The sequence below is a fragment of the Anabas testudineus genome, chromosome 4, assembly GCF_900324465.2.
Source record: "Anabas testudineus chromosome 4, fAnaTes1.2, whole genome shotgun sequence".
Classification (NCBI taxonomy): Eukaryota; Metazoa; Chordata; class Actinopteri; order Anabantiformes; family Anabantidae; genus Anabas; species Anabas testudineus.
This window is the reverse complement of record NC_046613.1, coordinates 5871063-5898992: the sequence shown is the minus strand read 5'-3', so window position 1 is coordinate 5898992 and position 27930 is coordinate 5871063. Positions and strand designations below refer to the sequence as shown.

At 41.6% G+C, this 27930-nt stretch overlaps 5 protein-coding genes across 7 annotated transcripts; 4 read left to right on the top strand and 1 right to left on the bottom strand.

The window, feature by feature from the left end:
* The first annotated feature begins 399 nt into the window (after positions 1–399).
* tomm70a (translocase of outer mitochondrial membrane 70 homolog A (S. cerevisiae)) lies at positions 400–7279 on the top strand. Its single transcript, XM_026346194.1, has 12 exons — positions 400–694; positions 1614–1787; positions 2450–2576; positions 2673–2782; positions 2868–3016; positions 3509–3716; positions 3934–4068; positions 4601–4708; positions 4879–4995; positions 5090–5187; positions 5293–5415; positions 5514–7279. Exons 1-12 carry the CDS (start codon positions 461–463, stop codon positions 5665–5667), a joined length of 1737 nt encoding a protein of 578 aa, XP_026201979.1. The 5' UTR covers positions 400–460; the 3' UTR covers positions 5668–7279.
* Positions 7280–8123: 844 nt separating this feature from the next.
* tbc1d23 (TBC1 domain family, member 23) lies at positions 8124–17244 on the top strand. Of its 3 annotated transcripts, none has more exons than XM_026345867.1 (19): positions 8124–8186; positions 9185–9296; positions 9861–9966; positions 10428–10632; positions 10720–10843; positions 10970–11094; positions 11183–11229; positions 11315–11418; positions 11576–11698; positions 11822–11914; positions 12020–12190; positions 12361–12403; positions 12762–12868; positions 12982–13124; positions 13298–13342; positions 14055–14143; positions 14245–14380; positions 14549–14743; positions 15331–17244. In XM_026345867.1, exons 1-19 carry the CDS (start codon positions 8149–8151, stop codon positions 15413–15415), a joined length of 2091 nt encoding a protein of 696 aa, XP_026201652.1. In that variant the 5' UTR covers positions 8124–8148; the 3' UTR covers positions 15416–17244. The 3 variants fall into 3 exon arrangements, with proteins under 3 accessions (XP_026201652.1, XP_026201654.1, XP_026201653.1); XM_026345868.1 differs by lacking the exon at positions 8124–8186 and adding an exon at positions 8220–8237; XM_026345869.1 differs by lacking the exon at positions 13298–13342.
* Positions 17245–17838: 594 nt separating this feature from the next.
* nit2 (nitrilase family, member 2) lies at positions 17839–20795 on the top strand. The gene is made up of 11 exons (XM_026345524.1): positions 17839–17924; positions 18014–18132; positions 18233–18353; positions 18978–19066; positions 19174–19267; positions 19350–19424; positions 19516–19594; positions 19881–19979; positions 20172–20227; positions 20387–20518; positions 20673–20795. Exons 1-10 carry the CDS (start codon positions 17897–17899, stop codon positions 20485–20487), a joined length of 861 nt encoding a protein of 286 aa, XP_026201309.1. The 5' UTR covers positions 17839–17896; the 3' UTR covers positions 20488–20518; positions 20673–20795.
* LOC113152339 (ICOS ligand-like) lies at positions 20737–23901 on the bottom strand. Its single transcript, XM_026345523.1, has 5 exons — positions 23767–23901; positions 23364–23684; positions 23011–23286; positions 22756–22926; positions 20737–21057 (listed from the first exon to the last, which is right to left on the bottom strand). Exons 1-5 carry the CDS (start codon positions 23840–23842, stop codon positions 20987–20989), a joined length of 915 nt encoding a protein of 304 aa, XP_026201308.1. The 5' UTR covers positions 23843–23901; the 3' UTR covers positions 20737–20986.
* Positions 23902–25401: 1500 nt separating this feature from the next.
* Positions 25402–27917, top strand: gtpbp6 (GTP binding protein 6 (putative)). Its single transcript, XM_026345521.1, has 10 exons — positions 25402–25828; positions 25894–26031; positions 26119–26189; positions 26260–26390; positions 26551–26621; positions 26704–26862; positions 26951–27159; positions 27271–27419; positions 27545–27697; positions 27774–27917. The coding sequence occupies exons 1-10, from the start codon at positions 25438–25440 to the stop codon at positions 27895–27897; spliced, it is 1596 nt and encodes a 531-aa protein (XP_026201306.1). The 5' UTR covers positions 25402–25437; the 3' UTR covers positions 27898–27917.
* Positions 27918–27930: the final 13 nt, after the last annotated feature.

Below are 27930 nucleotides of genomic sequence, written 5' to 3'. Positions count from 1 at the left end.
AGAAGTAGCTGGTTTCAATTCAGGTTTTTATCTATGTAAGGTGGGGAGTCAGCAGGACTGCCACCTGGTGGCTCCATCACATTCTTACAAGATTTTAGAATTTTTACTTTAAGAAGAATCAAGTTTTCTTTTAATCTTCCTCAAAGTTAAAGAAATTAAATTATTTTTGCACCAATCATATTACAAATGAACCCTACACTAACAGTCCAGCTGCCTCGACACTAACCATCCGCGCGTCATCTCTTGAATCTACCCTACAGAATATGACACCTGAGTTGTGCGGCAGAACTACAAAACGCGCCTGTAGAACTACAACTACACACAGCCAGCGGCGTAGTCGCCGGTATCCCATGATTCCTCTGTGTGCGTGTGTGACCTCGCGGAGCACGGGAAGCGGAAGCGGCTCTCGCTCACGCCGTGTGCTGGTGTTGGCTGGATCACCGTCGCTCAGTTGAAGATCATGGCTGCTTCGAAGCCAGTCGAGCCGCAGTCCGGGACTGGACTACCGCGCTGGCAGCTGGCACTGCTAATCGGGACTCCCATAGTGCTGGGAGCGGGGGCGGTTTACCTGTGGAACCGCAGGAGGACGAAGGAAAGGAAGGGGACCGGGGAGCGGAAAACACCTGAAGGCAGCGCCAGCCCCGTGCAGGGCCAAGACGGCGGAGCTCGAGCCAGTCGAGAGCACGACAACATGGTAACGTTGCGGTGATGACCCGGAGGCTCCTCTGCCGTTAATGTAACAACCCCGGTGTTAGCACGATGTGTTTCGGTGCACTGCGTAACGCTCCGCTTTCCTGACTAGACGTGTCATTGACATGATAGTGCAGTCAAGGACACCGTCGTTGCCGGCGCTGCCAGTGACAGCTGCCTTCATCAGAGCAGCCAGGCCGACATCAACCGGCTCGTCGCTGCTGGATTAACTGCTAGCTAGCTGTCACGTAAGCTAACGCTATGAGAGGCGCTAGCTAGGCTAACGAAGGCAGGCGGCAAATTAACTTAACACGGCTTTAAATGAAGCAGGAGTTACAGCAAATGTGAAAGTGCAGCAAGGTAAACGCACATGGGGCGACATGAACGGTGTGTTGTAACTGGAGTTTGAAGCATAGCTGCGTGATTACGGTGTATTTGGTAATGCTAACGCTAATAACGTTATCTTCTCAGTTAAATCAGGAGGGGCGGGGATGGCTGTCATTTAATTTTCTGTTTCAGACAGAGGGCGTTTGTAAAAACAGAACATAAGTCGCAGGCTTCATCCACATATGCAGTGTCTGACTTATGTAGCTGATATTACTGACTCCCAGACAAAGATAAACAAATTACTTCTGCAGTGGTCACACTTAAATTGTAAGAGCTGTGTCTGAGTCTAACATCTTTTTGCATGTTGTTATGCCCTGTAGATTTCAAATAAAAATTCTCTACATGCTTTCCAGGAACTATGGCGTTCAAATGTTAAATACAGTAACATTGTCTTTTGGTTATGTTATTGTAGTTGTGTATGTGTCTAATTAATTAACTATGTAATTATTAGTGTGTGGAAATACCCTACAAGCACACACTGCTCACCAGTGCGGTCATTTAATCATTAAAACTTACCTTTTCTGTCTCTCATTTAGAGCCCTTTGGATCGAGCCCAAGCAGCAAAGAACAAGGGCAACAAGTACTTCAAGGCTACCAAGTATGAGAACGCCATCCAGTGCTACACAGAGGCCATTGCTCTCTGCCCCACAGAGCAGAAGTCTGATCTGTCAACGTTCTACCAGAACAGAGCAGCAGCCTATGAACAGCAGGTTAACAACAGCTTCTTTTAATATTTACACTGTTACTATCATCATCCTACCTGATGATGTATGATTGATTTTTAAAAAAGAAAGTGATTAATACACTGTTAATACAGCATGTTTTTTCTTGAATTTAAAATGTGTTCAAATAGCCTTAATACAAAATGACCTTTTGCTGCCCTTCTCACAACTTGCAGTTAGAAGAATTAGTCTTGCTACTCTTTGGTCAATGTGCAGCAGACTCCTGAAATATGTCCACCCTAATGCTGGACTGATCCATGCCTTCCACTCACATGAGCACTCTAACTCAAAGCTGAGTGTTGAAACTGGGATTAATCAGTGATGAAGATTTCATTGCGGTTGCCAGCTGGAATAAAAAATGAAAGTTAAATGGTTGGGTTGTCACTAAAGTTATGCAGTTCTTAGTTTTGTTTTGATTAAAATAAAACTATCTCTGGCATTATTTGTTTTGGGCATGCTATATATCTGCTATAGGTGCAGTTTGATACAGTCATTGTTTTGGCTCATAAGTTTCAGTAAATGTCATAGGCAGGAAAATATTTTCCTCCCGACCCAGAGAATCTTTAATATTCTAGTTCAAATATTTTAAAACTATCAAATGAAATATACAGATGTTTTGGAGGATAACAAGTCTAAAATTGTTGTTTCAGATGAAATGGACAGAAGTGGTTCAGGATTGCTCTAAGGCTGTGGAGCTGAATCCACGCTATATCAAGGCTCTGTTCAGGAGGGCTAAAGCTCTGGAAAAACTAGACAACAAAAAGGAGTGCCTAGAGGGTGAGGAACTCATCTATCTTCTAAAAATGTTACTTAACAAGTTTAAAATGTGTGACACTATTTAAAAATCGATGTTGTTCTGTATGAATCCTCCAGATGTCACAGCGGTGTGCATTCTCGAGGCCTTCCAAAACCAACAGAGCATGCTGCTAGCAGACAAGGTGCTGAAACAGCTGGGAAAAGAGAAGGCCAAAGAGAAATACAAGGTATTTGTCCAGATTCAGAAACTTTACTCTTTAAATTATCTCCCAGAATTGTCAAGTGAACATCCTTTAAACCCCTTTTCCGCAGAACCGTGAGCCGATGATGCCTTCTCCTCAGTTCATCAAGTCCTACTTTAGCTCGTTCACTGATGACATCATCTCCCAACCCCTGCAGAAGGGGGAGAAGAAAGATGAAGACAAGGACAAGGAGGGCGAGGCAGCTGAGGTCACTGAGAGGTCAGAGACGGCTTACACAGAATCAGCTTAATAGGTTATACTAGTTACTGCTGGGTGGGCGCTGGTGGTCTGAAATCTGAACTGTAATCCAACATGACTGAACTTGCACAGAAAATGTATAAATGTATAAAAAGTTAACAGTTTGCCCTGAGGTTGGCGTTGGAGGTGGTTGTTCTCGGACTCGGGGAACATGAATGTGATATATGGAAATTTTAGTCTTGCTGTGGCATTTGAGGAAAAGTCAGGGGATGGAAAAAAAACTCGCCAAATTTCTTATTCATTTTTAGATCCTAAATAGAAAGTCTGAAACATTTAGAATTATTGAAAATGCAGAATCACTAGAATTTTTACTGTGGGCACAACTATGTTAATCAACAGGTAGGACATTGCTGTCAGTCAGAATCATTTCAGATTTACCATATATTTTTGTGCAGACAAGCTTTTTCTGATGTTTTTTTTTTTTTTTTTTTTTTTTTTTGTTTGTTTCTTTAGCTCTGGCTACCTGAAGGCCAAGCAGTACATGGAAGAGGAGAACTATGACAAAATCATCAGCGAATGCACCAAGGAGATCGAGTCAGGTGGTCGATACACCGCAGAAGCCCTGCTGCTGCGTGCCACTTTCTACCTGCTGATTGGTAATGCGACTGCTGCCCAACCTGATTTGGACCGGGTCATCAACATGCAGGAGGCCAACGTGAAGGTACAGAGTGTTTATTTAAAAAGTCTGCTTTTAATTGAGATTAACAGAGCAATGTAACTACAGCTGATCGCCAGCTCAACTGTAATATATTGTAGACTTTTAGTAGCCTATTTAAGGTTCTGGCCTTCCTTTGTAATTGGTAACTCACATGCTTACATCCTTTCTACAGCTGCAATCTGACACGACCTCTCTCTGTTGTAACGTTTGATTTTTGCAGCTACGAGCCAATGCTTTGATCAAGCGTGGCAGTATGTACATGCAGCAGCAGCAGCCCCTGCTCTCTACGCAAGACTTCAACATGGCAGCCGAGATTGATACACGCAACCCTGACGTGTATCACCACAGGGGTCAGGTAGGAGATGGAACAGACTTCTTTAATGACAAAACTTTTAAAGGTCTTTTTCTAAAATGATGGTATTTTCAACAGTCCCCATGCAAACTAAAACCATAAATGAATTGCTTCTACTCTCAGTGGATTAGTGGATTAATCTGTGCTTTGAACCTCTGTAGTAGTAAACAAAAAATAAAATACATCAGCCAGACACACCACTCCACTGTGTATTTAAATAAAGAAGCATGTCAGCCAGTGAAGTGGTGTTTCCTGTACAGTAACACCGTATCACAGTAACGGTACCAGAACTGTACGGCGCAAAAGAATACGTTTGTCAAGGTTGCACACTGGCGTTCATTACATGTCTATAGAGGAAATTCATTGTTCGCTATAGTGTCTGTAAGACTTGTTGTTTGGACAATGAATATACAGAATGACAAAAGTTATTCTTTAACATCTGTGTGTGACTACAGTGTCTCTGGGACAGTGCACCTGAAGCTGGAAATGTTTTATCCACACTCATAACCCCAATGCTCTCTGTGTTTCCTTTCAGCTGAAGATCCTGTTGGACCAGGTGGACGAAGCAGTGGGAGACTTTGATGAGTGCATCCTTCTGAGGCCTGACTCTGCTCTAGCCCAGGCACAGAAATGCTTCGCCCTTGTAAGTAATCTACTACAGAGAATGTGGGAAATCAAGTTTGCCATGTTATTCAGTTATGTTTATTAATTAAAATTGACAATTACGATTTCATTTGTAATGAATTTGATCGAAATGAATTTCAATCAGCAACCGAAGATCAGCTGGTGAGTTTGTCTTGCTTTCTTTTTCAGTACAGACAAGCGTATACCGGAAACAACCCGTCACAGGTCCAGACGGCCATGGACGGCTTTGAGGATGTTATCAAAAGGTTCCCAAAGTGTGCCGAGGGCTATGCCCTTTATGCTCAGGTATGAAATTATAAACGTGATTTTTCTGTCTAAAGATGATGAGCTTCACTGTATGTCAGTTACTAAATGTACAATCATTTTATGTTGATGTCAGGCTTTGACTGATCAGCAGCAGTTTGGAAAAGCAGATGAGATGTACGACAAGTGTATCGAGCTGGAACCAGACAACGCTACCACCTATGTCCACAAGGGGTAGGATTTATTTTTCCCTTTGAAATGGTTGCATTTTTAAATTAAACACTGTTTTAGATGTATAAGTCAGTCATCAGTTGGTAATTGTTCGATATATATATGCAGTTTGTTACAGCTTCAGTGGAAACAAGACCTCGACTTGGGTCTGGAGCTCATCAGTAAGGCGATTGAGATTGACAACAAGTGTGATTTTGCCTACGAAACTATGGGAACCATTGAAGTTCAAAGGTGAGATAAAGCATTTGGTTCGATACACATATTTTAGGTCTCTTTGAAGTGGCTGAAATGGCTGAAATGATTTTTTTCTTTCTTCTTCACTTTTTAAGGGGCAATCTGGACAAGGCAATAGAAATGTTCAACAAGGCAATAAACCTAGCCAAGTCAGAGATGGAGATGGCCCATTTGTACTCATTGTGTGATGCAGCATATGCCCAGACTGAAGTGGCAAGGAAGTATGGGCTCAAGCCTCCGACACTGTAACTTCTCTGCCGTCTTTGCCATTGCTGAACCTAGCTGTGTTTAAAAGTGCAACTGTCTGATTTATATTGATTTGTAAAAAAATGAGTTCTGGATTATATAAGAGAAAAGGAAGCACCCTGAACATATATATATGAATACATATACTGTGTTTACATCACACTAATGGGATTTGTTTTGGAAACAAATGATTTCTATTCACAGTCAAACGTAGGCTGTTGTCCAGGGCTCTGGGGAACATGCTGGGTAGGGGGTGTCTGGGAGGTGGGTGGGTCTTAACCAACATAGCCCTTTGCTTATACTTAATTCGACCAGAGCATAATTAAAAACCTTCTCATTGGTCAGAATACAGAGAAAGATTTTGTGGTCTCAAGAGAAAAACATACATCCAGAGCCATGTATATCTGTCTAAGGTTCCAGTAAAATATAGGAGAAATGAAATGTTTGCAGTTGAACCAATTACTGACTTAAAGTTTTTGTGACACTCTACAAAATCTACAGAAAAATACTGTGACCGCTTTATATAGTTCTAATGGACTGTTCCCTCGTTAATTTATGCTGATCTCAAGTGTTTTTGTCCAGCTACTTCCGTATTGTAACATGCGCGACCAGTTTCGAATGCAAGATTAAAATTCTAAGTGTGTAATGTCTGTGTTTGTGATGCTGGAATTGAGCCCATGGATACGGGGCAACAGGGAGGGTAGTTTAGCAGCCTAAAGAGTTTTTTTTTTTTTTTTTTTTTAAGTAAAGGGATTGCCTGTTTTTTTTTTTTTTTGTTTTGTTTTTTATACTTTGTGCAGCATGTTCACTTTATAAATAAATGTAAATGCAATGCTCGTGCTGTCTTGAACACTAGGAAATCCCTAACTATAAGATACTTTGGGGAAAATGCTTTTCATTTGCGAAACTAACCAACTTCATGTCTTTAGTTTTTTAAAAATGTTATTTTTGAATTGCCTCTAGTGTCAGAATATGTCACAAGGTACTGGATCATCGTGTTTTATTTTCTAGCTCACATTGATTGAGAACCACAATTTCTTTTCTTTTTTTATTGTAAAGTGTTTATTTTTCATGCTACATTTGGTTTCATCCTTTGACAGAGTAAAACTTAAGACAATGCTTTTATTCCTTCTCTCTTTTTCAAATTATATTCTCACAACCCAAGCCTTATTGTTTCCAGTCTACATGCAGCCCTGAGAATCTCTTGCCACAGTGTATGATTTGGTTCTCAAGTAGCATCTTTTAACACAGTTAAGCAAAATCAGTTAGCCACCACTGCTGAATGTGTGTTTATATGTGACATTTTCAAATAGACTTAATTCAAATGCTCTTGTTCTCAAATGCCTGTGTTTCACTAAACATGTAGTACCAAAGAACCAAATCATGCATTTCAGCTGCGGCTCGTGAGGACCATTACTCAACTAAAATGTTCTTTCTCAGACTTAAAGCAAAAGATTCGCACTCAGCCTTAGAGAAATGGAAGTAATCTTGAGGAGATAATCTGCAGACATCCACTTCTCATAGAAAGGTGTTTGATAGAAATTACACTGACGATTATGTATGGTGACCAAAGTGAAAGGGAAAATGAGTTCTAATAAAGTTATTATTCCTGGAATTAATTTTATCCCTGCCAGTTTATTTTAGTCTACTGTAGTTAACAGCTCCTTTTTAATAATGAGCCCATATATGTTTCCTCTGCAGCTGTTTTTAATTTAAAAAGCTTATTTTCATTCTTTGAAACCAATTTTAAAATGCCTCATTTTCATTTCATTTCATTTCAGACCTGTTTTTGTGTGTGTGTGTGTGTGTGTGTGTGTGTGTGTGTTAGTTTTTGTTTTTCTGTGGTGTTAGGTACAGTAAACAAAGTAATGGATGCAACAAAAATACTGATACCAACACCTACAGGCAAGGAAGATAACTGATGGACAAGTTTAATCACTTGAGCCACCTGCAGGCAATAAGATTTATCTAATGGAAAAAGTTAAAGTAGTTCATAAAACTGGAACATCACACAAATCCTTAGAAGATATTAAAATCTAAATCAACTCACAGTTTAAGTTCTGGCCTTTGAACACTAATTGCTGACATCATCAACACTATTTTTTAAGACATTCTGATAAAAATAAATAAAAAAACAATAAATGACTAAATTCCGTTTGGATACTTTAGTATCAGGTGCTAATATTGTAGATGGTTCCTGACTGGTGCATATAAAGAGTCACATTAATTTTATTAGTGAAACTTTTCCCAGTGAAGTTCAAATGTCTACTGTGGAAAAATATTATCCCCAAATGCTCATATTCTGCAAGCTTAAAATGTTTTGATGCAATCATAAAATATTAAATAAATCAAACTCCATGATTTCATCATACAGACTACTTTAGCTGCAGTCACCAGTCAATCTCAGTTGCTCATTAACCAGTGACAGCGCTGCGACACTTCAGCAGTGTTGACGGCATTTGACGTGTCTCCGTCAACACAACAATGGCGGACACCGTGGAGGAACCTCTTCAGGGCAGCTGGTGAGACTATTTCCTATCGGACGAACATTATGTCGACTGACAGAATATCATGTATGTTTCGGGTTGAATAATTTCTTGTTAAGAAGCTAATGGTGCGTTTACGCAGTTAATCTGCTCTTCTGACGACGGATCCTGGTCTTAAACCAGTTTGGTACCGTTACTGCTCGGCAGCTAGCCGGCTAAGCTAATGATACTTACCGATTTAGTTACGATAAATGAACAGCCCCGTGATTTAAACGGACACAAGTAACCAAAGTGTTTTTGAGGAACACCCGTCAAACTACTTATTTTATTATCTCTTTCTCTCTCGCATTGACAAGTTTAAAGACTACGCTTCCTAGCTAACAAGCTAACAATAACCATTGAAGTGTCCCCCGGTGTTTGTCGAGTTCTGCTTTATTAGTTCTCACTAACAAGAAGAAATATTGGAGTCTTAATGGCAACCACAGCCTTTTCTCCTGTAATTTAATGTGCTACCCTGAACTGTAATGATATTACACGATTCAAATGACCTTATGGACCTGTCAGAAAGTCTGAACACTTTGACTTGTCAAAAAATCAGCTGGGCGATATGAAGAGAAGTGTCCTCATAAACGTTATCTCTCTGGCTGTAATGAAAGTCACCTTAGAAATTGGCAAGCTGGTATTTACCTCGATTTACTACATAACAATGGAAGTACATCCTGAAATCGTCAGCTTAGACTAAAAAATAGCCCTGTAATTGTATCTAAGAAGTGTTTACAGAATTGTCAGATTTACTGTTCACAGTGAAGCCATCATTTAAGTCATCTCTGCACACACGTGACCACAAAGTTTTATTTCTGTGAAAAATGATGAATGGTCAACATTCATACACTGCATTTTCTGTGATGAATTATTTCTATACAGAGCTATTGGTATATTCTGAACATAAGAAAGTGCCTTTGTTACATGGTAAAGGCAGAAAAGTTAAAACAGTTGAGAGGTTTAACACCAGTGGTGGTTCTGTGCCTCCTCAGGGACCAGGATCTAGTTGAGGCTCTGGACTCTGGCGGTTCTGACATGGAGATGGAGAGAGGCGTCATTCACGTCCAGGAGAATTCAGCTCAACATAAAGCAAAGATGTGGAAGGTGAGGAGGACAACAGGAGTCTCTTAACTCACAGGCTACTACAACAAGCAGTTTTACTTCCTATAAAGCTAATAGTGTAGTCTAAAGCATGTTGAAAAACCTTTACACATCTGTGGTGTTTCTATTATTAGAGTCCATGTGCTATAAAGATAGGAATTACACGTCAGACAAAAGTCAGCAAACTTGAAATTCCAGCATCTCTTGCTGTAAATTTCTTCTCCTCAGGACACACCCAAGCTTACGTCTAGTTGAAACCACATACCTAAAACATATTTTTATGAGACGTGGACAAATTACGAAAGGGTCTACTTATTAATAAATGTATATTTCCTCAGGTGAACACTTTACTCCTGTGGCATAAAAACACTATCTGAAAATGATGATTTGCTGACGTCTTTTGTTTACAGATGCAACACTGTTGTTGGCTGTGCATACAAAATACCACTCAGTCAAAAGAGGCATGAAATGCTACAACTGTAGTGTTTAGCTTTAAGCTTTGTTAAGTGTCTCCTGATCACTCTGTTGCTGTATGTTTAGCAGGAAATGGTTGTTTTGTGTTGGCAGATTGCTCTGAATGTCTCTGGGAAAGGAGACAGCTTGTCTCCATGGGACGGCGTCCTCGATTTACCAGAACAGACCCTCATTCACAACCGCAGTCAACAGCTGATTGGTGAGTAAAAGCATGTGCCTCTAATTCCTTGACACAATGCTGAATTGAAACATACATATTTACCATAACAAAAGCAGCCACAAGTACAAATTAGAAATAACTGATACAGTTATTATTGAGTTAGTTGGGATATGTCTGTTTACATAAAAAAAATAATTAATTCAAAATTTAAAAAAAGTATTCAAATTTTAGATTCCACAAATTGGCCAATGTTATTAGGTCAGTGGAAATCTTTGATGGATGTCAGCGGACATTCTTAGTAATCCAGTTTGTGGTTATCCAAAAACTGCTGTACCATAACATCTTGTGTCGGCTGAGTAAGCAACAAAGAAGAAAAACTGGTTAGGTTTATTTCGGGTCACACAATTCTCATGCTGAGTAGCTTTATTTGTCTTCTTTTTTTTACATTTTTAAATTTAAATGTCAGCAGTAACACTTTCTGCTTCGGTTGCCATGTTTAGACCAGCTCAGAGTATCAGAGGAGGAGGGGAGTGGTATGGTGTCTGATGTGGAGTCAGTCATCACTTTCTACTGTAAGTCCCGCAACATTACCTTCACCCCAGAGCTGAGCTGGCCACACCTGCTCAAACCACTACTGGCGCTTCACCTTCCACGCAGTGACCTCTACAACTGCTTCTATGCTGTTATGAATAAATACATACCCAGGTGAGTCGTCCGTACGCTGCTGTCCTTTTTGCTCTACTCTCTTGGACTCGTAAACCTTAATTGTAATACACAATATGTCAATTTCAGGGACTGTGTGCCAAACGGTCGACCCTTCCACCTGTACAGACTCCTGCTGCAGTACCACGAGCCAGAGCTCTGCTCCTTCTTGGACACCAAAAAGATCACACCTGACTCCTACGCCATCCACTGGGTTTGTGTTTCTTCCCTCCGATTCATGTCTCACAATAACACCTGGTGATTCCGATAGTCATGAAGTATACGATATTCAAATATGGAAATTTGAATATGTCGCCGGCTTTTTGTCTTCCCTCCATAGCTGGGCAGTCTGTTTTCCAGCCACTGCCTTCCTGACGTTACCCAGACCTTATGGGACTCCTACCTCCAGCAGGCGGACCCCTTCCTCGTCTTCTTCCTCATGCTTGTCATCCTCGTCAATGCCAAGTATGTTTCCGCTAATGAAAACTCTACAGAAGCATAATTGCACTATGGAAATTTAAATTTCATTTGTCTTTGTTTAATTTACCCACAGAGAGTCTATCCTTTCACAAGAAGGAGACAGCAAGGAGGACATCATCAGTAAGTTCAGCTTCATGTTTTATTCGTACATTTGCTCTGTATCTTGTTAAGACTGTGGAAACAAATGAGTTATGTTCCATTACAGAAATGTTAGAAGCTTTTCCTTCCCTCCTGGAGTCCGAGGACATTGAAGATTTGTTTTCTCTGGCCCAGTATTACCAGAGCAAGACCCCCTTGTCTCTCAGAAAGGTAGGGCGCTATGTACAAATCTTAAGTTTGATTACACAGAATAGTGTTAAGCAGAGCCAAGGCAGAGATGAAAAAGGTAACTAAGAGACAAATGAGTCGGCACAAGAGGTCTAAATGTTTAAAAGCTACTTGTTCTGTGTCCTCTCTGCATTGTTAGATGAACCAGAATCTGTTTGGTAGCAGCCTGGTGGCCTTGAAAGAGGAGGACACTGATCTGAGTCAGGCACTGTGTCTCCCTGTGTCTGTCCCAGAAATCCTGCAGGCCAACCAGCTGCAGCAGGTCGGTAACACTCTCAGGTTCCAGTAACAAGGAAATGATAAACCTTTTGCTTGTTAACCATGTGTGAGTCAGGAAAGGGAAAGTGTTGAGTTAAGCAACATAAAAGAGGAATTTGCTTTTTAGGACGGAGTTCGTTTTTTTGTGGTGGATTGTCGGCCTGCAGAGCAGTACAACGCGGGGCACCTGTCCACAGCCTTCCACCTGGACTCTGACCTTGTAAGAGATTAACAACACTGATTTTGTTTTGAGACTAAGATTTAAGAAGTATATGGAGTATTTATATCTATGTGGTGTAAAAGTTGGGTGTATTTATTCCCACAGATGCTCCAGAATCCCTCAGAGTTTGCTCTCTCTGTGAAATCTCTGTTGGAGACACAGAAGCAGTCTTTAGAGTCAGGCTCTATCGCCAGCGGAGAACACTTGTGCTTCATGGGCAGCGGTAGGGAGGAGGAGGACATGTACATGAACATGGTGTTGGCCCATTTCCTGCAGGTGAGGGACGTGAAAAGTAAAGCACTAGAAGGCAGCTGAAGAGAATGAAAACTAACATGTCAGACGATCATTTGATTCCTGTTAGGCAACACTTTTGCATAATTAGAGTTTCCCAATTCAGATCCTCTTTGCTTACATCCTTTTTGTGTCTTCTTATGTTTCTGTTGCAGAAAAACAAAGAATATGTGAGCATCGCTAAAGGAGGTTTCATGGGTATGTAAATGAGAACACTAACATACCACACAAAAGACAGATACACACAGTACAGCTCTTGTAGACAAGAAGAGATAAATATACAAATGCATTTTATTCAACAGCTTTATGAAAAATGAATAAAACTGTGGATAGACTGGGTTCTGTTTTCTAACTTAGTCATTGTGGAAAAAGTTACACACACAAGCATCATTTTCTCACCCTCACAGTGCACCATAAATGGATATAGACAGATCCACAATCACTGTCTACACCAGATAATGGAATTAGGAAATTGTGTATGCATGTTTTATTGGTGCACTATATCGTGTCTAACTCATTGTTACAAATGTGGGTAAGAAATCAGTGTGATTTGTAGCCCTACAGAAGCATCTGGTAGACATGAACATTGAGGGGCTTGACTCTTCTTATGTCCACTGGATCGTCAGCACATCAGGATCTCACAGCAGCCTCAGCTCTGCTGATGTAAGTGGCAGTAAAAACATGATGAACATCAGTGAAGTATGCTCCATGTTTGACATTATAAATGTGTTTTTCTTTTTAACATTATTTTATTTTTCTCTTTTCTAACAATACAGGGAGAGTCTCTTAGCAGCCCTGGAGACAGCAAAGGTGTCAAGTCTTTGGTCAACAAAATGACATTTGCTCTCAAATCCAAATCGGTGAATGTAAAGGAGAAGATGATCAGCTTCATTGAGAATACCTCAGCTCCTGTAGACAGGTGAGGACTCAGTTCCCCCTCTTTAGTAAAATAAAAAACAGATGATGTTCCTGTGTTGAACTCAAGCTGCAACACACTTTTTGCCTCTTGATAGTTCCTGGTGTAAACATTTAGCTATAGATTCAAATATCTACAGTGACCTTTGTCAAACCTTGTGCCTTATTCCATGCTAGAATATCTTTCAATCTGCCCTGGCCAGAGAAGGTGGTTCCAGATCGGTAAGAGCTCTCTGACATTGAGCCGTTTGTCACCAGCATGCCCACTGGCTGTAGACCGTCATCAGTCTCTGGGATTATAGGAGACGCAGGCTGTATCACATTTACGCATGCTTAGTGCCAGCAACTCTGCCTGCACCGCTCACTCATATAATAACATAACACCTTACCACGTAACCCATAAAGTAAGGCCAGGTTACGTAGGAGACGTTTAAGATCTGTCTTCATGCTTTCACTAACATTTAGTACTTCTGTTTAGTGTGCACTGGTGGAGCTGCTATGGCCCACCAGGAGTCATCCTTGCCATCTTCTTTTTAGTCTAAATAACTTGTTGGTGTTTTAAGGAGAACCTCAGCTTCATGCTGTTTGCTTGGAGATGCACTTAACAGTCTGTCTTTCCATTTCATTATTGTTCTTTTAGATGATAGCCAGGGCTATGCAGAATGTGGAATCCGCCAAAACAATAAAAACAGTTGTATGAGTTGCTGCAAATAGCCCTGAATATCATAGTATAACTAATCTCTAACTCCTGGTATCTATCCATTAGAAATGTCTCATCTAACCTCTGTTTTTGTATTTAACAGCATCACCTATGGCAGTGCTATTTGTGTGCAATGTTGCTGTTACTTGCACTTTTTATCACAGGCACTGATGTTTGTGTCTTTCACCTACTAGTGATGTGAGCCCCTAAGTACATACATTTTTCCATCTCTAGGCACGTGAGCAGCAGCGACCGTGTCGGCAAACCTTACCGGGGGGTGAAGCCTGTGTTCAGTATTGGCGATGAAGAGGAGTATGACACAGGTAAATTACTTTTGATTTGTTGGAAAACGAAAACAGGTATTAGAGCAGGGTCTTTGGTTTTGAAAAACTAAAAGCCAACCTGTATCTGATGCCCTTGACAGATGAGATCGACAGCTCATCCATGTCAGACGATGACAGGAAGGAGATTGTCAACATTCAGACCTGGATAAACAAACCAGATGTAAAGCATCATATTCCATGTAATGAGGTGAAAGAAACTGGACACATGTTCCCAAGGTGAGTTGGACGGCTACCTGAATGACTTTGGTTATCTGTGTAAAACTCGTCCTCATGTGACGTACGCACACACCCGTCCATGCGTAATCCACACTTCCTGCAGAATGAATGAACAAGCAGCAGTAAGTCAGGACTCCTGACACTCACTCTGATTGTATGTGTTTTCAGCCACTTGTTAATCACAGCGACTCACATGTACTGCCTGAGGGAGATCGCGTCACGGAAAGGCTTCGCCTACATCCAGTCCCGACAAGCACTGAACTCTGTGGTGAAGATCACATCCAAAAAGAAGCACCCAGAACTGATCACGTTCAAGTTCGGCAGCAACAACTCAGCTGGAGTGGAGATCTCAGCAGTTGAGAGGTGCTTGACTGCAGACACGTGATTCAAATTTAACATCCTGATGATGCAAAAGTATAATAGTTAAAAGTAATATTTTGTGATTTACACGTTACCGTGTTGATTTTACTTCTGGAAGAGGATGAGATGTCGGCAGTTGGTTGGCACAGTTCTGCTTTCAAAGAGATGAGACACTGACATCCTATTGGTCTTGGTTTTAGATCTGTTTCAATCCTGCAGAAGGCAAAAGGGTAGCCTGTAACTGTAACTACTGTATGTCTTATCAGACTATAGGTCTGTTCCAGTTTTATTGCTAATCTTTGCAGGAAGGATTTTCTTTAACTCTCTAAAATATGCCCAGTTTTCTTTAAAAATAATTTTTTTTGCATACATTCCAATAATGCCCAAGTACCACAGATTTGATTAGACTAACATTAATCATCTAAGGATATATATATATAAGGATATAAGGAAGGTTCTTTACAGAACCTGCACATAGATCAGACAGAATATTTTCTATTAGTAGTTTTTTGTAGCCCATAATTCAAATGTCACCTTCACCACAGTTTTCTCTGAGCTAACAATTTACCTGTAACAATGTACTTTCTCAGATATCTGATACCCAATGCAGGCGACGCCACCAAAGTCATCAAGCAGCAGATCATGAAAGTCCTCGATGCTCTGGAGAGCTCATAAAAGCAAGATGACTGGGTGGTGATGAGGGATCACATCAGCCAGCCTTGACATGAACTGTAAGAAGAGCCTCCATCTGCCAAGAGTGAAATCTTCTCCTGCTCTCCCTCGTGGACGCCTCCAGTGCAGTGTTGACTTTGAAACCCCGTGTGTCTGTGTTTGGGACCTGGGGGCACACCGCTGACTGTAGACCAGAGGGACGGCCTGTGTGTGTTGAAGTACTTAGGTGCTCCACAGTCACCCAACCCCATTATCTTACACTAAATTAAAAAATATTGGTTATAGTGTATGTTTTCCTTTACTGCTGATAAAACATGGAATCTCATTACAGTGCAATTCCAGTTGATTGATCTCCCTCTGGCCTTAACGTAGCGTACTGACCATGCTGTGGCAAACTTGCTCGTTCATTACTGACACTGATACCATACTGATCTTTTCCTTTTGACTCGAGCATCTCAGTTCTGACCCATTTGTTTAGTGGTGAACCGTATTACAGTTCAGTCATGTCCCCTCACTGACTTTTCAGATGCTTTGAGCTAATTTTTTATGGTCATCGTTTTGGTCAGAAAGTGAGCATGAGCGAGCAAACGTGAAGATGCACCTCCCCAAAAGAAAGCAGTGCTGGCACATGAGGCAGGTTTCCTACCGCAGCAACTGTTTTTCTGTTTTTGATAACCTTTCTTTTCCAGCAGGCAGCCTTAAATGGAAATAATTTGAGGGTGTTTTATAAATATGTGATGTATATATTGTGTAAGCTGCTCTATATCAGCACAGACCTTTGCAATGTCATGTTGAAAGCATATCCTGATAGAATATGCAGTGAAACTTAAACCGACTTCTAAACCAGTTCACGTGGTTTTGAAATTCCCCGTATTTCTAGAGTGAGACGGTTCTGGGAGATCATTTATTCTCTGCTTTTACATATAATAATAAATTAACCTCATCTCACAGCAGTCTGATGTAGCTCTCAGAAAGCACCGTTCACAGCCCCTCTGGACTTCGTTAGTATTACTAAAGGAGGTTCAGTGATTGTTACTAAGAGCCTGAGCACCTCAGTATTTTTTCATCCCTTACAGATTCAGTGAATGATTTTTTTTTTCTCCAGTTAAGAAAATGAAAGCATCTAATCAATTATGTTAGCATGTGTAAGGTTATTACTGTAATTGAGGCAACACTATGCTAGTTACTACCCACTGAGAAAGAAAAGGTTGCTTTTCACTTTAAAGCACAGCTTTTCAGGAACATGTCATTTGAAAATCATTCTGTCTTGTCCATTGTATTAAATCAGAACTAAGCAACTTTAGCTTGTTTGCCACTGTTGCCTTTGGCCTCATGCCTGTGATGTGTGATATCGGCACCAGCAGTGGCAACATATCACAGTATGTTCTGCTCTAATCTTAAATTCAGTTTCAGACTTTTCTTCACTTTGCTCTTGCTTACTTCTTAATTTGCATTGAAATCTAGTTGTGTGTGTGCAGCCTGCTTTAAATAGTTCAGTCCAGGGAGGTTTGTCTCCTTTCTTTTTTTGTTTTACTATTTAAAATTAAAGTCTGAGTAAAAACATAAGGCATGTTAAACATATGGGCAAGAAAAAAAACTTGAAGTGAAGATTCATAAATCGGGTTTTTCTTCAGTCCAATCATACCATTCCTGTGTAACCCCCATGCATTGTGTTTGTGATATTTTTCAGTATTCACTGAACTTTACTTTGTAACATCAGTGGCAATGGATATCAACCACTAGTTGAAATGCAAGTGTAATTTGCACCTTACTGTACTGCTATTATTTTCTAAGCATTTCTGTTTTTAATAAATGGAGATTATTTGACTGCACCTGTGGAATTAGTCATTATTGTCACTTAGTTATAAATAAGTACTAGTAAAAAGAAAAGCTGTACTGATGACTATTGTTAAATGAGTCACAGTGTAAAAGGAATGTGATGTTCAAGTTGTATTTTCTGTTTTAAATAGTTTGCTGAAGGAGAGAAAGCAGATAGATATTGTAATAAGGAGTGACACATTCAAAACGGTTTAGAAAATGTTAGTATAAATGTCCACATTGACAAAAAGAGCATATCTCTAATGGTTTCCTCCTGCACTGGGTGTCAGGTTCATGGATGTATTATATTTATTTTGTTATTTTATTCTATTTAACTTAAAGCCAACAATTTAACCAATGGGGAAAGAGTAAAACACACCCACCCCAGTTGACGTCACCTAGTTTCTAAACTTCACAGTAAAAGAGTTTATACTTCACAAAAGCTCAAGCCTGTGTCGACGAGTCAATATAATTTAGACAAAAACAAAACCATGAGAAATTTAAACGTTCATTTTTGTTGCTTTGTATGGTTGGATTTCGTGTCACCCGATCTCGCTCCTTTCAAAAACCCGTGTGGAAGTACACACTCTTATTGTGAAACAGCCACCCGGAAGCACACACCGAGTCAGGCTGCTGCTGGACCTCAACACAACTAACTGTGCACATATGTCCACACTGATAAAAGCCATGTCCAGTGAGTACACATCTTTGAACTCATGTTGTTTATGCTAATGTGGATAAACGGACAGCTGGTAGAGACACACTGAAGCCGTCTTGTTTCAGAGTTCCGCCTGGCTGTGGTCCAGCTGCAGGTGAGCAGCGTGAAGCCGGACAACCTGAGCAGAGCCCGGAGGCTGGTGACGGAGGCTGCTCGACAGGGCAGCCAAGTGGTGCTGCTGCCGGTGAGGAGGAGCAGGCGGTGGTGTGGGGGAGAGGAGGGGAGAGTGGAGCCCGAACATAACTCAGTTTGTGCTTTGTTCCTCTCACCTGTCATTACTACAGGAGTGCTTCAATTCTCCGTATGGGACCAGCTTCTTCTCTGAGTACGCCGAGAACATTCCCGGAGAGTCGAGCCAGGTGCTGTCAGAGGCTGCAAGGGAGAACAAGGTGTATCTGGTGGGAGGTGGGCACCACCCGTGGCTGTAATACCTTATATAACCTATATCAGGACATAACCTATATCAGGACATAACTAATATCAGGACATAACCTATATCAGGACATAACTTATATCAGGACATAACTCATATCAGGACATAACCTATATCAGGACATAACTCATATCAGGACATAACTTATATCAGGACATAACTAATATCAGGACATAACCTATATCAGGACATAACTTATATCAGGACATAACTCATATCAGGACATAACTAATATCAGGACATAACAAATATCCAGAGAAGAGTGGACGTATTATTTGTTGAATGTTTACTTGTGATGACACACATGAGCTCCTTAGGGTTAAAGGTCAACAGGTTGTCTAACTAACAGCACAGTTAATCGACAAACCAAGTGCACCACTTTTTAGCCTGTCTGGGTTTGACTTTTGTATCTCAGTGCAAAATCTGTTTATAATTTACTCGTTCATGTAGACTCAGATATTTCTGACAAGTAATACACAGGTGTCCCAATGGTAATTACAGTGTGGAGGTTGATATGGATGCTGTTTACAAGTTGGAACTTCATAATTATCGTAACTTTAAGTGATGTGAGAAGTTTACTTTTTGTTGTTCTCCAGGGTCTATCCCCGAAGAGGACGGAGGAAAGTTCTATAACACCTGTACAGTGTTTGGGCCTGATGGCAACCTCATTGTTAAACACAGGAAGGTAAGTATGTGTGCATGAAGCACAATATTTCATTATCATTTGTTTAAACTCCTCAGTGACATTACAGCCTAACACCTTTGTCTTCATCTTTGTGTTTTCCTGTCAAGATTCACCTCTTCGACATCGACGTCCCTGGTAAAATACGCTTCCAGGAGTCAGAGACGCTGAGCCCAGGAAGCAGTTTGTCAGTGTTTGAAACCCGTGAGTGACGTCTCCTGACTTCTGCTTTGTTCCCAGCAGCTGGAAGAACATCCTTTTGATCTCTTTGTATTTTCTCCTGCAGCGTTCTGCAAAGTAGGTGTAGGGATTTGCTACGACATGAGGTTTGCGGAGCTTGCACAGCTCTACAGCAGGAAAGGTGAATGGCTGACATGATGAAAGCAGTTTATATGGCATTTTCAGTAATGAAAATGAGCTGACAGCTGATGAGGTTGTCCTTCTGTCCTCAGGTTGTCAACTGCTGGTCTACCCTGGAGCCTTTAACATGACCACTGGTCCGGCCCACTGGGAGCTCCTACAGAGGGGGAGGTCAGGCCCACACTCCCTATTTCACTCATATTCCTTTTTAATAACAGAAACATTTGAACATAATAAAACTGTCTACGTTTTGACTTTTTATCTAAAAGGTTTCATCATGACAAACTTTTCTTCTGTTTATCTTTTACTGGTAGAAATGAAACAGAGGTTTTTCAGGCAAACAACAGTGCCACCGCAGGTGGCTGCGGTTCTTATGTTACTCTGATAACGATGCCACAGTAATATATGGCTCATGTTATCATTAGTTTGTGTAACTGCGTCGTTGTCTCCCACGCAGGGCTCTTGATAACCAAGTGTATGTAGCAACAGCGTCACCCGCCAGAGATGAAACTGCGTCATACGTCGCTTGGGGTCACAGCACTGTTGTAAACCCGTGGTAAGAGACATTTAAAGTGTACTGAATTAGAGGTATAAAGTGGTATAAGTACCTCACATCGTACTTACAGCTAAAAAAGCAGTAATATCTATATCTCTACTTCCCCTTGTTTTCTCTGTGCTGTACCACCTGTGGGTATTTTGAGGTGTTGTATTTCACAGGTTTGTCACTATTGATATCTGTGGTTCACAGGGGAGAAGTGATCTCCAAGGCTGGAGCAGAGGAGACGGTGATATATGCAGATATCGGTGAGTAGAAGAGCAGTGTGCTCGTCTGTGTGGACCAGGAGAGTCACAAATGCAGGCGCACTAAACAATCGATTTCTGTCTGCATGGTATTGTACAGCTGTTACAGTGGCCCTTTTTATGTCTACATTAAACCTGTTTATCCGTGTCACCCGTCACCAGACCTGCAGTATTTGGCCGACATCAGACAGCAGATCCCAATCACAACTCAGCGTCGTGACGACCTCTACACAGTGACATCTGTGCAGGAGGGATCAAGCTGAACATCTGGATGTCAAGGGACAAGAAGCAAAGGTACAACGCAAACCATGCATCAGGTCTGCGCGGACACACCTGGTGCTGAAGCTACCTAATCTATATATCACTAATGGCAGTTTTAGTGAGTAATTAAGTTATTTATCCTTTCTAGTTGCAGCTTTTCTAATATGTACAATTCAATATGTTTCAGATTGTTATGAAGATTTGACAGTTTCTGACATGCTCATGAAGAAAGACGGATTAGTCACTGAAAATACAATGATGCAATCTCTTTAATGTCAGCATAAAAGAAATAAAACTATTTTTAATTAAAGTGGTGAAATGAGCTTTTTGTCAACTGAGACGTCAACTTAGAGTCATTATATATGGTATATTATATAGTATATATTAGTATGTATATACTATAGAGTTAGTAAGCCCACCCTGTGTATTGAATGTATACGTGGTGAACCCACTTTATAAACCAGTTCTCTATTTATAATGAGGATTAATCACCTCAGAATTTTATACATCAGTCTCTGGCTCAATCTTCATCGACTCAGTTTCCACTTCGTTTGGACATCGTCTCTTGTATCCTAAAGACAAATAATAGCAAAGGTCACAAAAACACGACTCTGCAGTACACCTCAACAAAACACACATATAAAGAAATGTTTCTGTGACATTTTCTTGTCCAAAAGTTTGTGGAATCTCTGCGGGCTGCAAAAGCTGCGGCTCAATCTTCTTTCTTAATTCCACTTGATCTATCTGCAGCCTTTGACACAGTCAACCACAGATCCTACTTTCTACACTTTCTGATTTGGACATCACTGGGGCAGGTTTCTAACTCTCACTGTCTCTCCACTGTCTCTCCAGAAGAGCTCATTTCTTGGTCCACTCTTGTCCATCTATACTCCATCCCTATGGTCCATCATCCAGTCGCATGGCTTTTCCTATCATTGCTATGCCGAGAACAGACAGCTCTTCTTATCTTTTCCACTGGATGACTCCACTGTCTCAGTACACATCTCTGCATGCCTCAGATGCTTCAGCATCAACATAGAGTCTACAGTGATTGTTCCAACTAAGTCTGCCAGAAACCTGAGGGTGATCATTAATGATTAGCTGAGCTTTACCGACCACATCTCCTCTGTCTCAAGAGCATACACATTTACCCTCTTCAACATCACAAAGATCAGACCCTACCTTTCAAACTATACAACACAGCTCAGTGCAGGCTCTGGTCATATCTCGTCTGGACTACTGCAGTGTGACAGATGGTTACCAGCATGCACCATCAAACTCCTCCAGATGATCCAAAATGCAGCCGCACGTCCGTCTAATTTGTGATTGACCTTCCCACCTCTGCATGTTCAGCTGCCTCACTCTCAATTTTTTAAAACTTGCCTAAAACAGAACTCTGCTGAACCTGCACTTTAATATTTCTCTGCACTTGCAGAGACTGTTGCACTTATAACCCATGTAACTGAAGCAGCTCTTCCTATAGCACTTTACTTTAAAGTTCTTCTCCTTTGCTATTTGTTTGCTTTGTACCTCACTTGTAAGTCACTTTGGATAAAAGCGTCTGCCAAATAACTAAATATAAAAATTAATGTAGGAGGAGTGACAGAAAATCTGTGATTGGTTAGAAAGGGGAGCCTCACTCAAAAACCTTTAGATGCAAATATCTCTGCACTGCTGTTTAATGACAATGACCTAATGTTAGTCTTTGAAGCACGTTTCTACAATAATATCAGTTTTTTTAAACATATTTTGACCAAAACTTGCTTTAACTGCTAAAGAGCCACTGGTGAAAAAAGTTGAAAGCCCACTTCATGACCTGCTTGTCATCCCTTACATCCCTCTGTGTTTCCATTCATACTTCATCATGTTTTCTCCAGTGCACCAGAAAATCTTATTTAAGAGTATCATCTTTAAAACCATCTGACTTTGTTTGGGCTCACACGTCTATATAACTTTATGTAGAACTACATATTTATATATAACTTTGTGTAAAAATTTAATCACTGCTGATTCAGGTTAAGTGAGGAGAGCAAAAAAACATGGACCTGCAGATCCTATTGTCTGGACCCTTGTTTCAGCTTGTTTGAGCTTGTTTCAGTTAGTCAGGGAGGAAATATTCTTCTATCCATGAGCTGCTCTCTGCATGGATGATTGAAAAGGTTTTTACGTGACACTCTGAATACTGTGCCTGCTCCAGAGACAGCATCTGTCTGATCTGTCCTCTACTGTTATTAGATACATACAGTACATTATGTACTGATGACGTCTACCTCTGTTTTGGTTTTGGTATTCCTTTTTCTTCTTCTTACTCGTCCTGTCCAGGTGGATCTGATAGGCCACTGCTGCCATCACCATGACCCCGACCACCACACAGAGAGCCGTGCTGAAGATCCACAAGGCCTCTGTAGCTCGCTCCTCCTTCCGGGTGCCCTGGACTGCATCTGAGCACCAACAAGAACTGGACGTTAGTGAACAGGGGATGACTTACTGCTGTGAGTAGGAATGAGCAGTGACCAGTCACTCACAGCTTGTTGATGTCAAGGTCTCGTTTATAAACCGGTTCTCTATGATGCAGGACACGCTGGAGATGTTGGAATTGTTGACTGTCAGGTGGCTTGTGACGTTGAGATAGGAGTCTGGTTGTATCGCTGTCAGGGTCTTCACTGCACCTTCAGGGGGCTCCTCTGTGTCGTTGATGAGCCAGTAAACTGTAGGTTCAGGAAAACCCCCACCGGAGTGACAGATGTAAGCCGTCTTTCCTTGTGCTTCCTTCCTCTGCAGCAGTGGGGAACTGAAACTGGCTGCAAACAGCCATCACAGACAGAAGTTAGTTCCTTTAGATATTCTCTGGTTTATTTCTTAAGTGTTTGACACTGACCTGCCACCCTGAGGCACACCCTGCACAGCAGAGCACTTTGATTCTCCCCTGATTTGATGTACAGACTATAATCCATGTTGTGCTCTTTGGGATCAACTGTTGGCAGCTCCAAAGACAAGTTTCCAGTCAGAGCATCAGCTGAGACTGTGGCGTTGTCCACGCTCCATTCCTCTGCATTTCTGTCCCCTTCCCACACTGACCTGAGGACCACTTCACCATCTCTCCTCCACTCAATGGAAAAATTCTTGGAGGTTGTCAGTTCAGGGTAAAGACAGGGGAGTGAGACCGGCTGTCCGACTATACCAAGGACGCAGTCTTCCTCTGTAAAGAAAAGTCAGTCACCACTTAGTTGAATCGTTATGATTGTTGTTAATGTTTGTACGTCACCAGACAGTCACCTTACCCCGACAGGCGCAGGAACAGAGAAAGCTGAGCAGCAGTCCTGTGCGCCACATCGGCCAACGAGGCCACGGCCGCATGACGCAAAAACAAACCACAGAGGTTTTACTGTTAAACCCAGAAAACACGGACGGCTTTATTATAGACTTATACAACAGCGTCAGCTCGCTTCCCGTCTTCTGCTTCTGCTGTCTAACTCCGACTCTTACGCACGCGTTTGACTTTCATGTTGAGTCGTGTCGCTGCCTGTTGTGCCAAATGTTCTCCATTACCTTTATTTCTGAACACATCGACAGCCTGGCAGGACGAGCTGGAGGTTGGTCCAACCTGTTGGATTCCTCTTCAGGTAGCACACACCCATCTCCACCCCCGTCAGCAGCCGTGGGACTTTCCTCAGTAAACACGACGCGTCCAAAAGTTACGCATTGAACGGATTGTTTACACTTTTTTGTTTAGACGACATTCATAAACCTTATTTTATAGCTGTTGATGGCGTCCTGCTGTTGAAGCTTTACAAAATCTGAGTAGACCTAATTAAAACATGCTGGCTCGTTTAAAATAGAATTAACACGCTTTTTACGCATCCTTCAATATATAATTCATTTGCCTGTAATGTTTACTTATATACATGCATATGAATGAAAAACTACATTTTACGCAACTGAATATCCATATCTGTTAGATTCAAGGTATATTCATGCTATTTTTTGAACCAATCTCAGACTCAAACAAAACACCAGAGTTTGAAATGAAAGATCAATTAATTAATATTAGAATAATATGAAATTAAATGGAAAAAACATGAAAATACGTAACCTTCGCTCCCAATGTGTCAACGCTAAATTAGGAAGAAGAATAAAGCTAAGAAGCAATCGTCATAAGATAAAAATAAGATCAAATAGTTTGAACATGAAGTCAAAATGTAATTCAGTTTTAAAGGTGCAATGAGTCCCTGCTCCAGCAGGGGGCAGACTGTGCTAGTTTTCTGCGTCTTATTTTGTACTTTTTTATATAATAGGAAACTTAATGCTGCATGTGCTCATTTATTTTCATATACATTTGCTAATTATTCACTTAATAATTTAGTGTAAATAAACTGAGAAAATGACAAGATTCTCTCTGAGTTTAGTCTTCCAGGTAGCCTCCTGCTCCCAGGTGGCGGAGATACTGTTTCTCCAGTAACAAACACAACACTCAGTCATACCAAATTCATAAACATATAGATTTAACTAGTTGTTGCTGCTGCTGCTTAATATTTTTATTTTGGTTCGTTGTAAACGCAGCCTGGAAGACGAACGTCGGGGCAAAGAGTGACTCTGATCACATCAGTACGTGTGCTGTCGAAAAGACTGGGTTGTGTTTATTTTTGTGTGTGTGTGTGTGTGTGTGTGTGTGTGTGTGTGTGTGTGTGTGTGTGTTTTCCGTAAAATCCAACTTTAGCTATTTATTTTGTTTTGTATTAGTGAAGTGCAGGTGCAGAGTTCACTGCTACAGTAGGGGGCAGTGTGAGCTGTAAGGTTTGTTTTAGTCCTTCACAGAAAAGACGAAGAAGAAAACGTAAACAGCTCACATGAGCTGGTTGTTCTGTTGTAGAGTGATCGGCCTGTTTGATCAGAGGGGATTCGTACTACACTCTACACCTTGTTCCACCACTAAGGGAGCGTCCTGACACAACATGACAACACTGAGGAGGATCCATTCGTGGCTTCCGCTCCTGCACCGACCCTGTTCACAGAGCTGTCAGAGAGCTGCACCACCAACCTGCAGGCTTCACCACGCTGCTGCACGGAACACCTCCCAGCGCCACCTGCTGAGAGGAGCGTGGGTCCAGCAGGTCAGGGAATTTGAACTGTCTGCATCCAAGCTGAAGAGCAGCGGGGACTTTAACAGTGGGCAGCAGACAGGATTTACACAGGAGGAGGAAGAGGACGATGTTATGGAGGACAGCGAGGTGGAAGAACTGTTCCAGCAGCACATCCCTGCAGGCATAGGAGAGGGACAACACAGGGTCTTCATCGTTCACCCTGATGTGAAGTGGGGGAGCAGGAAGCAGCATCTGACCACCGGTAAGACAAGAATGCAGACATCGGGGGTATGGATCATAATAACTGAGTTCCCTTTACATTTATAGCTGAGCTGATGATGGCAGAGGCAGTGGGGCTGGTGAACACTTTAGACAACTGGAGAGTGGTGGACACAATCATCCTCTCCACCAAAACACCAGAGAAGAAGAGGATATTCGGCAAAGGCAACTTCCAGTTTCTTACAGGTATCATCTCCTTTGAATATCCACTACTCTTGTATTTCTGTATCTTGAGCTGACTTCATAAAACTCATCTGTGGCTTTTCCTCTTAGAAAAAATCAGACAAACAGCAGGAATAACTGCAGTGTTTGTGAATGTTGAACGTCTGTCTCCTTTGTCTGAGGTGAGCACATCAAAAAATCACTTTCTGTCTTCAAATAAAAAGGTTTCATGCACTAATGTTTTTTTTATAGAGGGAGTTCGAGGAAGCCTGGGGTGTCAAAGTCTTTGACAGATACTCTGTGGTCCTCCACATATTCCGCTGCAACGCTGGAACTAAAGAGGCCAAGTTACAGATCTCTCTGGCAGAGATTCCCTTGTTAAGGTAACTTTAGCTACTATATATTTTCCATCATTTAAATGTTTTACAGTTGGGGACATTTTGTGTCACACTGTTACTGAGCGGGGTTTAAAATGTCTAAATCTTCTATCTTGCTTCCTTTTTGTTTGTGTCAAATGACTAATTCTTGTTATGTCACTGGCAGATCTCGTCTGAGAAATGAAACGACAAACTTGGATCAGCAGGGTGGAGGATCGAGATACATCGGAGGTTCAGGTACTGTAACGCTGCTACAGCAGAGTCATAAGCCACAGTGTACACATTTGTCTGATAATTGCTTGGTGATTGGCTCTTACAGGTGAGACTCTTTATGAGGTCCAGCAGAGGCTGCTGAAGGAGCGAGAGATGAAGATCCGTTCAGCGCTGGAAAAACTCCGGAAAAAGAGGCACCTGCTGCGATCTCAGCGCAAACACAAAGAGTTCCCTATCGTCTCTGTGCTGGGATACACAAACTGTGGTGAGAGACATTTTGTTTTAATACTGTGCAGCATTCAGGTCTGCAGGTTGATGATTTGATGATGAGTTCTTCTCCTCCTAACACTCAGGAAAAACAACTCTGATCAAGGCACTGACAGGGGACAGCGGCCTCCAGCCCAGGAACCAGCTTTTCGCCACCCTAGATGTCACCATCCATGCCGGCCAGTTGCCCAGTCGCATGACTGTCCTCTATGTGGACACTATCGGCTTCCTGTCCCAGCTGCCCCACCAGCTCATCGACTCCTTCTCTGCCACCCTGGAGGACATTAAACACTCGGTACATATTGCACACCACACTGATATCGAGGGTGTCTGTGCAGTGTGGTTAGTTCTACAAAAAGGATCTGTCAGTGAGCTGATTCAGTTCTTGTCTTTCTCCCATGCTCAGGACCTGTTGCTTCATGTCAGAGACATCAGTCATCCAGAGACAGTGAATCAGAAGGTGAACGTGCTGAATGTCCTGAAGAACCTGGAGATCCCCGACAGACTCATGAAGTCAATGATAGAAGTCCACAATAAAATCGACCTTGTTGACAAGTAAGTGTAAAAATCTGGATCTAGAAGCAGAGATCTAGCAGAGATCTAGCATTCATACAGCTACATGCGTCATAAGAACGGGACTGGGTCACTGCAGTAAAGTATTTTCTGTTGTTTCTTTAAAGCTATCAATCTGCAGAGCTCGACGCACTGCCCATATCTGCCTACGAGCAACGAGGCCTAGAGGAGCTGAAAAAAGCAGTGGAAGAAAACATTGTAAATTGTACAGGAAAACACCTTTTAGATCTCAACGTTGACCTCAGCACTCCTCAGTTAAGGTAAGAGATGTTTCTCCCTACCTTTCCTACGTTTAGAATAACAGCATCCACAGTAAATGAGTCTCTTCGGCTACAGCTGGCTGTACAAGGAGGCCACGGTCCAGGATGTGCTGGTGAATGCAGACGAAGGATCAGCTGTTGTCAAGGTCATCATCAGCACCGCTGCTTATGGACGCTACAAGAAGCTGTTCGCAGGTTGATAGAGGGAGGGAGAGGGAAAGACAAGTGATCCG